General features: G+C 25.9%; 1 protein-coding gene across 3 annotated transcripts in view; it reads left to right on the top strand.

Moving 5' to 3' along the window:
- LOC114125876 (uncharacterized) overlaps positions 1-10,924 on the top strand; it is an 82,704-nt gene extending 71,780 nt beyond the window's left edge. For all 3 annotated transcript variants that reach the window (XM_027989669.2, XM_050199510.1, XM_027989668.2), the window contains 6 exons: positions 4,400-4,507; positions 6,597-6,747; positions 6,812-6,976; positions 8,420-8,521; positions 9,200-9,304; positions 9,552-10,924. In XM_027989669.2, coding sequence (XP_027845470.2) covers positions 4,400-4,507; positions 6,597-6,747; positions 6,812-6,976; positions 8,420-8,521; positions 9,200-9,304; positions 9,552-9,727 — 807 coding nt within the window. In that variant the 3' untranslated portion in view covers positions 9,728-10,924. The remainder of the gene's footprint in view (positions 1-4,399; positions 4,508-6,596; positions 6,748-6,811; positions 6,977-8,419; positions 8,522-9,199; positions 9,305-9,551) is intronic.
- Positions 10,925-12,564: the final 1,640 nt, after the last annotated feature.

The following is a 12,564-nucleotide window of genomic DNA, read 5'->3' as shown; positions in this document are numbered from 1 at the left end:
ATTTGCAATAAAAAAAAATATCCTATTCGAATATAAATGTGAATAATAATCCTTAACCCGCAACGAGCACAGTTCTGCAAAAATATCCGTATTATTATTAGTTATTACTATTACAATGGTCGCCGCTTATTAGTCTCGCTTTGGGACCAAACCAATTTTCCATTAATCGAATGAGTCAATACGGCGAATGAACCCAAAAAAATAAAAATAAAAACCATTTATTTAAAAAATATGTATTGAGATTTCAGCTATTGTGTAATAAAATGTATAATAATAAAATAATGTATGGGTATTTAATAGAAAACATTTTGTTTAATTAAAAATTAAGTACCTAGTAAAATATTGTATTAATATACGATTTTTGATAAAAATTTATCTAGAGTTGATCAGATTTTCCCTTCTTTGACGAACTTCATAATTATTTCTACGTGTGTTGCTCGAATAGTTAAAATCAACTTTATGCTGAGTTCTTCGGCATAGGACCTGAAGCGTTTCTAGCATCTGTTTTATTGATGGTGGCTTCTCACCAGATTCAAATGTATCTTCATCATTATTATCAGCCACATTCTCTTTTCGCCGTTTTGACTGCATTTCACCGCAGTTGTCTTTTTCGGTTATGACTTCAGTAGTTTGTATTAGATTTAAATCAAGTTCACATAACTATAACAAAAACAACTCAATATAATAATAGTATGAATAATGTTCATGAACATTATATTATAATTTTAAGAAAAACAATAACAACCCTGCAAAATTCTAGAAACTATGTTCAATTAATATTTTTGAAAGTTATATCAAAATTTAAACAGACTAAGGAACTCTAAAATATAGAAAATATTTCCTCGTAGTTCATCATTATTATATTATATACATGCTACAATATTATGTTAATTGTTAATCGATATAAACCAATAGGTAGTTACTAAAACCAAACACAATATGCATTATATCATATCATAATAATTAAAGACTCTCGCACATCACTTCTAATTTATAAATAAGGAAAACCGAAAATTGAAAAATAATATCACCATAAAATCGAATTATAAACAAAGTATCTGAGGTTCTACATAAATTAAAATATTATCATATAAAGTATAAAAAAATATATAATATTACCAATACGGGAAAGATTAATGATTTTTTTTTTTTTTAATATTTATTAAGAAATCTAGAAATATGTTTTACAGTAAATATAAACAATGTAGGAGTAATAATTGAACAGTAAGCTTGCGAAAAAAATTCATTTAATAACGGAACTCTAAAATGGCGGCAGACAATGGTTTTTAATAATTTAAAAGGTCTCAGCACCCTTTTACATTTTAAACATCTGGGGTCCTGGGGTCACCTGCAGGGATGTTAGAACAGATAAATTTAAAATTAGTGAATTACAGTAGTTGGATAGTGGTGCTATTAGTTGACATTTTGATAAGTAATGAGGTTTGAAACATCAAAATATATTTAAATATATTAAAATTAAAATTATCAGTATCCAAAATATTACTACATTTTATCAAATTCATCGATGAAATCTTTAATTTAAAATCTAATTCCTAAAAACAAATCTGATCGCTGTGTAATAGTATCCATTTTTAAACTTAAGATATTTATAAAATACATATATATATAAAGATTCTAACTTTTGCTATAGATACCTAAAAAAATAAAATAAAATAAAATCGTGATGCATTTGTTTTAGTACTCGGTATAATCTCAGAAACCACAAAAGCTATTGAAGCCATATTCACTTATTATTATGTTTGATTGGTTCTACTATTGTTTTTTGATTTGGTTAGGTGCATTCAAGAAAAACAATTATTTATGGCATTACAACGTTTGCTGGGTCAGCGATTTTATTTAAAATTACAAATACATAATAAATATACTATTGCATTAATTGCAAATATTCAAAATTATAATTTCTTTATTTTATTAAAACATAAAAACCAAAACATTGATTTAATCTTAAATACCATCAAGTATTATTTTTTTTTTAGACATTTATTTGCAACCAAGTAAAAGAAGAATTCGCATTTCTTAATTATTTCATTAATAAATGATATACATGTATTACGAGTTTAAAAATAGACACATCATAAATTTAACATATAATTTATTATTTTCAGTTAGTCTGTGAAGGATACGACATAGATACTAAATATTATTTAACATCTTCATAGCTTTCTGTAAAACTACTGAACATTTTCTATATTAATACAGCCGATACTTAAATAGCGCAACTAAACACTGTGGATAAAAAGTTCTCGAAATTGGTGTATTATTTATCTTTACAAACTTTAATAATTATCTAATCTAAGAAAAATAAGTAAACATGTATGATGCACCTACATTAATGTGTTTAAAAAATGTTCACATTTATTTTTCTGTCTATTCCTTTCTAGTTTCTGTGCATATTATAAAGTAACTATTGTTCAAAAAGTCGTGTAGTTATAATTAAAAGACTGCGAAAAGTCTTAAAATACATTCATTGAAATTCTTATAATAATTGCGATTCGAAACAAAGCAACGTTAGATATATATTATGGTAATTTATTCAAAAATATTTACAATGCGATTTTTTGATTTTAAGTATAAATTTCACAAAAGTACTATTGTATTTTATCTTGAAGTTTAATTTTTCGTTGTGAAACTTTAATCTCCGCATATATAGGTAAATTTGGTCGGAATGGTTTCAGATGCTATGACTTGTAATTTTCAAGTAATTAATTAGTAATTATTACATTAACAAAAACTAAGATAAAACTTTAAAGTGTAACATACTCTCGTAATAGTATACTGCATCGTTAAGTCTTTAGTGTATATACACTATAATTATATTATAATATAACACACAATAGTAAAAACACATGGAAACATTTCAATTCAAATGTACACTCATACACTGCAGTAAAATAATAATTACAATAAATAACAATACATTTTAGGAATATAAGAACATAATAATGTTATATAATATTATTGTCAAAAGAAATTTATACTGTGAATGTATAAAACAGAAAATAATTAAACAGGAAAAAATAAATATTAGAATTTCCATTTGTATGGAACATTTTCACAGATTCATATAATTTAGGAATTGTATTATACATTATTAATCAGGATAATATAAAACAATTAAACAAATTTCAATACCATATCTTTTAGAAATACTATTTATTAGGAAATTATTACTTAAATCTTTAAAAATCTTTACTGGTTTTAAATAAAAATGAGAATATTGATTTATCGGGAAAAAATTACAGTTTTCAACTATTGATATTATTTAAAACGTACTTTAGAATCGATAATGATAAAATCAAATATATCTTTGCAAATGATAATATGATATTATATAACGATGAGTACACGGTGAGCACTGTAGAGCTCTTCAAACATTATTATAATTATTATTATACTTAGTTTCACTGTAGATGAACATGTTCTAAAATAGTAGCGGCGTCCCTCTCGATGCAAATCTGATTATTTGAATAATGTTCAACTATAGATAATTATATCTTTTAAGTTAAGGTAAAACCCAAACATTGTTTTTTTTTTATTAATTTTCTGCGAATATTTTTCACTTACCTGCCCAGATGCTTAGAGAAAAGCATTAGAACATAAAAAAAATGCTGAAAGCCTCGTTCAATCTTTTAAGGCATATCGATAATATTTTTCACCACTAAATATTATAATATATTCCTCTACCCGAAAAAGTGTTCATGCAAAAAAAAATACATGAAACAAAAACATCGTTGTGTATAAAGCCGATAAATTTCCCTTTGGCTATAATAATAAATATGGGTATAAAACGCAGGTTTTTAATATAAACTTTATATACAAAAAAATATATATTTTTTTTTATTATTAATATACAGTGTACATTATTAACAAATAACTTTAAAAAAAAAAAAAAAACAAAAAAATGAAAAAATAAAAAACTATATTATATGAACTATACGTTGTATAACACCAATGTAAATATTATAAGCACGAAGCCGTTTGCTATCATTCCCAAAAAACTAATAGACTAATTGCGCTTGGCACATTTGAAAAATATTGTACACTTCTTAAATCTCAGTATATTTTGTTATTATTAAAAACTATCCGTCTAATAATTTAATTTTAATATTCGCCTATGAAGTTTTATAATTAAATTGTTTATCTTTTTTTGAAATCGATTGAACTCTTATTTGATTAGGTACGATATTTCAATAACAATTAATTACAATGGAACAAAATCGTTATTAAATTAAACCTTAAGGTTCTCACAAAAACAAAACGGTAAAAGTCGACTTGATCAATAACGATGCGCATCACTGCAGTGCTTAAGCTGACTATATTTCGTCAATAATCACAATGAATTTTACCACCATATGTATAAGTGTGACGTGTGTTTCAGTTGGATCGCGAATCGGCGTTGGCCTACTTGGACAAGATCGACAGGGAATTGTATCGATTAGACGCCCGTTACTCCGAACAGGCCGTAGAAATGTCAAACAAAGACATCGTGAGTATACGATTTTTTCTACGTCAGGATTATAACAGGATTCGTTTTAAGCTTTAAGTCATCGTGTAGTTTTGCGTTTAGTATTTAATCCGCGTTTTTAAAGGACCTACAATTTAATTTTCTAGACGACGTTAACGATGATGAAAACGTATTTACATTGTGGTCTTTATTTACTATAAAACAAAATAAAATATTTTAATTTTTCGAGTACTGCGGGTTTTCCATCACTGTTTAACACTATAACATGGGTTCCTTTAACCCTTTTTAAGTTGTCTATGGTGAGGTTTGCTAAAAACTTTATGTTTTTATATAGTCGACGACCCCATTCATTTTTGATATTTAACTGTGAATTTTAGGATCATATAATTATTTTCAATACAATATTTCATTTATAACTAAGTCTATAAAGACTGTATAATTATAATTTAAAACAATAAAACATTAGCTTATAATATATTATATAATATAATATACTAAAAAAAAAAAAATATCGAAAATGTATAAATTACAAAACTTCAGATTTATAAAACAAATGTATAGCGGGCTGAAATTGGTTGAGTTTCTCTGTAATCTGTATGCATGTGTTTGAAACGAGTAGAATATATACCTGTACATGTATATTATACGATGACACATAATTTATTTTGTACACTGAAAGTACCCATATAGAGTAGTGAAAATTCGTTTGAAAACCGTCTCAATCGTTTACACCCAACACACACATAATTCGATACATGCTATACAGCCGGTAAAATTATAATAAAATAATCGAAATTTCTGTTTTAACTGCTTTGTAATACATTTATTATTTTGAACAGTATTCGAAAATATTTCGACAGCGAAAACTCTCATATATAATATTATTATTTTCTATCGGAAATTTTGCCAGTTGGAGATAAACAAGCCGAAGGAGAATTGTATACACACTTACTGGAAATGTACCTAAATGTATTATGCAACGCACGGTTGATCAACCGAGTTTTAATTAATTTTCATATTAAATTAAGAGCTATTGATGTAGGTACGAGATAGAATTGTATTACATTTATATAACGTAATTCACTAAAGACACTTACACTAATTTATTCATTTAATAACCAATTTACTAAAATTCTGATTTTTGAAATTATTTTAATATAATTAAAGACCATACTTCTGAATTCTTAAAATATTTTTCTTATGAAGTGCTCTGTGACGATACAAACTCATATTTTTAAAACGAGAACCTACCTTTTTTACTATAAGTTATTAAGTGGATGTTTTTCTTTTTTAATTCTGGTGTACCAAATTTAAAAAAATAATAATTATTATTATTTTTTCAGTTATTTATATGTTTATGCCAAGGATAACACTCTTTCTAAATATTTTTACAAAAATATAAAACTGATGTTTGTGTATTTGCTGTGCAAAGTAATTTTTAAAAATCATTTTAAATGTATATTTAATTAATACTAATTTACTAATTACTAAGATATTCAAGTCATCATAGCTCTAACATATTTTCCGAACCCGCTATCATTGATCTGTTATCTTTAGAACTTGCACAAAGTTAAATAAACTATTCATAAACCCTTCGGTTGAATTTTGATTTTTACACATAAAATATCCAGAAAAAATATCTATTACATAAGATATACTTAAAAAGGAGGTTCTCATTTGAAAAATAAAAATTTATATTTTCACAGAACATTCCTCCTTCAATCCTAAGAATTTTAAAACATAATATTTAATTATATTTAAAAAAAAATCCTAGGTTTATATTTGCAATAACTGCTGCATTATTGAAAAAAGAGGAGTTTTCTTGATAAATAACCCGTCATACGTTATTACATTAAGTATTGTAAAAAACGTATTGAAATATTTTTTATTTAATATTTTCAGTACTTCTCACAGATTTCCATTCCTCGCATCTAGTTTTTATTTAATCACTTTAAATACATAATAATATGATGAAAAATATACAAACGCTACATATGTGACATGCATATTACTATTAACGAAATTCATAATAATATTTTGAATAAATTTGTGAAAATTCCGTTGGAGTTGAACATAATATTTTTAACCACATTTTTATTTTATTGTCTAGGAAAACCCAATAAAATTCCAAAAGAACTATGAATCCGATTTCAATGACATTGATGGAACGTTGACAGAACTTAAAGAAATGCAACAAATACTCAGAGATAAATATACCAAAAAAAGCTTAGACTTGGATGATGAAGATTACAACTCGAAACGTACTGATTATAAAATCGACTTCATTTTCAATTTTTATGAATAACTTATTAATATTTTATTCAGGAATTCGAAGAATCTTGGAAGCCAAACTCCGCATGTCTGATTCACAGTATAATCGACTTTTAGAAACGCTAACAGCTTCATCAGACTATACGTATGCCCAGACGATGATGGACGAAATCATTTATCAACTAGCTAAGCTTATGTTCAACCAAGGACTTTTCATCGGTAAGTATCTTTAGTAATCATACCTATTTAATATGCAGGATGAACGATCATAGTCTTTTTGTCCGATTACAATTTTTTTATTATTATTAAAATATTTTAATTACAATTTTGGATAAGTAGGGAAATTGGATTTTAGGTTTGGGTATATTTAAGCCCGCGCGGAAGCAATTATTTTTGCTTACTCGTTTATACTAATATATAATTATACAAACCTTTTTTATCCAAGTTTTTTAAGTAAAATTCTTTTTCTCGTTACTCTGTATAATATTACTATAAGGTTAAGTTAGTAATATAGAACAATTTTATGTTTGACAGTTTTACCCCTTAAAATATTAACGAACCAAAAATATCAAATCGCAAACGCCAAAATTATTATAAAAAGCTTGTCGAGATAACCCCAGGCTATTTATTTCAATAAGTAAAGTTAAATAGTTAAGCAAGTGAAATATTATAAATTTTAATAGATAATTTATAAATGTTTACACTAATATTTTATTCGTGTTTTTGGTATTATATTATACAAGTATTTTAAAAACGGAAAATTAATATAATAATAATAATAAACATAACTTCACACTCAGATTGTTTTGAAGAGTTAAAATAATGTAAAAAATATACTATTATACTCCAGTCGTAGGAAAACTGTTAGACGGCGCTATGGTTATGCAATCTAAGGCCATATTTATCAATACTGTTATAATATTATTACCTACGATCTAAATATTAATAAAATAAGATAACAATAATACAAATTAAAAATTCCTTAAAAATAATACATAGATAACCGGATAATATTGTCAATAGTTAAAAGAAGAAAAATATTAAATTAATTCTAACATAAAAATGAACTTTTAAATAACTTTTTAGAATTTTTTTTTTTAATTTTTGCGTCATAAGTCAGAAAAATTTGATTCATTTTGATTTTGAGTTCAAAGCAAATAATAACTGTCAAAGACGATTATAAATATTATAATCATATCTAATATAGGTCCTATTTAACTAATTTGACGCTTAAGCATATAATTTATATTGTATTTAAATATATATCGTAAATTAAAGTATATAATAGACTGTAAAAAACACAAATGTACCTATATAACAACTATGTTCTTATTGTGGACATTATAAATACAATTTGAATACTATATGAACTATTTACAAACTCTATAAACACTGTGTATTGTAACTTATGTATAACACAACATGGGAGTTGTGATTTTGTAAATAGTTTACATTCTAAAATAACTTTTGGCAAAACGTATTTTTGCTTTAAAATATTCGGTATAGTTATTACAAGGACAATATGTGAATACAATGCTCTGCAGGTTTACAGCGTTTTTTTTTTTTTTACTTTTCATACTTGAAAATCAATAAATCAGTCTATTTGAAAATAATTTCATTTATCCTTATTGGTGAGAAGAAATAACCTTGTTCACATTTTAGGTGGGTCGGAAGCTCAAGAATCTTTGCAAAAATTCACAGATTTCTTGGAAACCGAAGCAAGCCGAGGAAGGATCTCCAGGGCCCTCGAAAAAAAGATATTGGGTAAGTCAAAATACAAAATCTAATAGTCAAAGTAAAAAAATTACATAGTATATATATATACAGTATACATTTATAAATATTAAATAGAGTGGCGTCGGTAGTAGGTATATAGAACGTGATATAATATAAAATCAGATAGTTTCGAGTACATTTTTCAAAAAATAAATCTTTTGAAAGGCTAAGCCATCTTAACTCATAATACACATTGATATATTTATATATAACAATACAAAAACACAGTGACAGTATTATCATGTCAATGCATATATTATACGATGTAACTTAAACATTAATCTAAGGCAGCGTTATGCAATTTGAATTTTGTTTATTTACTTAGTTATTATAGTAGAATTTTTATTCGCGAAAAGAAGAAGCAATGTTATGAATACGAATAGCTAATAATTTGTTAAAAAAAAAAATCAAAAATATGAATTTGTATGTTTCCAAATACAACTAACCAAAAATATAAAATTAAATTGAATAGTTCCGTGCAAAGATATTTAAGTGTTTTCGATTAACATTTGCACAATGTAAAGCCGTAGAGGTAAATATAAATTACCCTAAAATAAATATCAATATTTATTATTGGTATCTATTTTATGGACTTATATTTGGAAATAACCAATCCATCTTAATTGTCGACATAAAAATAATATTAATATTTTATTTGTGTTTCAGATTTACTAATAACATCCCTTTCAGATACATTGACCGAACACCCGGAATTGATGGCTGCCGCCAAAGAAGGTTTTAGCAAATACCTAGATGCCTATCCCAATTCAGGTATAAGGTCGTTTTGATCATATTCGGACTATGTATTTTCTAAAAATATTGTTTTGATAAATTATTGTGTTTCTGACATTACACTACATTTCATGTGCATATTTGTAATTACAATAATATAATTATTGTCTGCAACAAATAAAAATATAACTTATTCCAATAATTCCTAAAAATATTATTAAATATTTATTATTTATTACAAACGAAGTAACACCGTACGTTTTACTGTTTGCCCGTGTACCTATAGAATCGAACGTTATCCATCAGATGAAAAACGACAATATTTCTACAAAGACGAGAAGAGACACAACTCCGGCGAAAGTTCAGCCACACGATAACTTAAAAACAGCCGTGGTGAAACGCTCCGTAAAGACATCCGGTATCGAGGACAACCCGGGCGGTAGTGTAGCGGCGAAAAATTAAAAAAAATTATATACATATTATTATATTATTAATCTCGACGTCGTAGACTATTAATTCAAAAAAAAAATCTCTCTCCATCCAAAAAAAAAAAAGTAGTCTCATATTCATTACATTTATATTCTATTATTTAATATAATATTATACATATGAATGTATGTATGTGTGTGTGTGTGTGTGTGTGTGTGGTGTGTGTGTGTGTGTGTGTGTGTGTGTGTCCGAATGTGACGTTCCCGTCCACCACTCTCAACCTATACCTCCTCGTCAAACTATATATATTCTATATTTCTATATATTATAATATTGTTGGCCCCATCGATTTCGTTGTATCGTAGGTAAAATTAAATTTGAAAATATATTATACTTACAGACGATTCTATAAAATATATATTAAAACATGATATATCTATTTTTTACGTGTAACGAGCGATGATATCTTGTCGAATGTGTGCAGTGCTATATACATTTTGTGATTTGTGATAATTTAATTATATTACTATTTACATAATATTATATTATATCATTTATATAGTGTTTATCATATTTAACTAATTATTAGACTATATATTACGTTTCGTCGCGGTACATACCCATTTTCAGTACACAGAATCCAACACGTTTCGAAAAATACTTTTTTCCTCGAGACCGTTTTATTGTTTAAAAACAAAGTTATTCAACAGCGGCTTTCGATAATTGCTAATTGTTATCATAATATAATTAATATTGCATATTTTCAATAATATTCCTTCCTCTTAACATTCTAACTACCATTATTGTATTTATCGCGGCGAACATAATGTATAGCACCGTACGCCCTTAATCCTTATATTTATATTTATATTTATATAGACAATTGAATATGTATGGTTATATTTAGCACATAATTTAGTACATAAAACTAGCAAATATATATTCATGAAAATTATTCATATAATATTAAATATTATGTTAGCTCTTTACAATATTATATATATATCTATTAAAGGCGTCCGAAAAAGAAAAGGAACTCAAATTTACCTAAATATCAATTATTGTACAACGATATTCACGTTTAAGTTAACTGTCAAGGTCCAATTTTGATCTTATTATTTAAAGAAGTATATATTATATATTATACAATAATATACGCATCATACACCTATATATCGATTTTCTGTAAATTAATTATAATTATATAATAATATATTAAATTATAATTCACGATCGGTATAATATGCATTGTGTAATATTTTATTTACCATTATATTATATTATACAAGACATGTTTAAATAGAAAACTGTATATTTTATTATGTCAAATTTATGCCTGTATCATGATTTTCATTAAATACTAACGGTTTTGAACCATTAGAAAAGAGAATTAAATTCAATGCCATTTCTGAAATTTTAAAATGCTAATCATCGGACGATGGTATAAATTGGTTTTTAGAATTTGTTTTTTAAATTGGAGGCTGGACTCTTAACTAAACGTTTCTTAATACGGTCATGTAAACTCGCACTCACTTTTTTTTTAAAAAAAAAAAAATAGTCTTAGGTATTGGATTAAGCATTTATTTTACTAAAACAACGTTCAAAAATGATAAAATACTGATATATAGATAATTTGTTAATCATCATAGTCCTCATATGATTTATTTCAAAAAAATTATCATTGACCTATTACTCTTAATACACAAAGAAAAATGTTGAAAAATGTTGTGATCCATTACAACCCGCTTATCTAAACTAACAATTTTTATTTATAAAACAGTTTTAAGTCATTTGCATTTTGGAAAAAAATATTCTGCTTCTGATTATGCGAAATTAAATAAATACACAATCAAAACAATAAAACATTAAAAAAAAACTTTAAATGAACTATTTAATTTACAATAGTTATACATACATTTTTTTTATTCATACAAATATATACCTATATTATTTAGTTTTATTAATACCTACATTTTAATCACCACTAAGGAAATTTATTAATGTACCTAGCTATTTATTCCGGTCACTTTGTAAAATTTGTTTTGTGACAGAATCCACTGTTTAATTTTCGTCAATGGACTGCTGTGAACGAATCCTGTAAAACATTTTTTGTTTTACACTTTTACACTTGTTTATTATTAACAAATTGTTAATAATAATAATAACATGGTTTCACCTATACATATACTGTACGAATACCATAAAAGTAAGTACGACGTCATTCGTACAATGTTTATAAAGTATACTTTTGTCCGTTTAATTCACACCGTCGACTCGACAACTGCCGATGTTTTATTCGGGTCGATTCGGGCGTCACGTCGCTCGTTTTTACTTAATACAAAAATACAAAATTCTTAATTGTTTTTTACCATAGGACCCCTGTCGGGTCAACTGTTACGTCACACAGACATTATTATTTATTACTATTAATATTATCGTCGTGATAATATATGCGCGTTCTGTGTGTATCATAATATTATACTGTTGGCTGAGCAGAAATGTTTATTATTGAGCGCCGCTCACTATATTGGTATTTAATATTATTATATTATTATAATGTGATTATTGTAAACGAAACGTTTGATCGAGTTAATCATATAGTATTGGTTTATAATGACGTTTCGCGTATTTTATATTCACATTAACCCTGACAATAATTTAATATTAAATTAAAAAAAAACTAAACCGAACTAAAACTTAAACTAAAACTAAACGAAACAACGACGACACGATAAAATATCATATAACCTAACCTATCTTGTAATATAAATATATATAGGACACGGACTATTTTTTCGAACGGGTGGTCGTGTGAGTATAATTACTGCACGAAGTTGACAATTTAAATTTAATTTCGTGTAATTTTTTCC

The sequence above is a fragment of the Aphis gossypii genome, chromosome 2, assembly GCF_020184175.1.
Source record: "Aphis gossypii isolate Hap1 chromosome 2, ASM2018417v2, whole genome shotgun sequence".
Classification (NCBI taxonomy): Eukaryota; Metazoa; Arthropoda; class Insecta; order Hemiptera; family Aphididae; genus Aphis; species Aphis gossypii.
The sequence above is the reverse complement of the archived record's forward strand: the minus strand, read 5'-3'. Positions and strand labels throughout refer to the sequence as shown.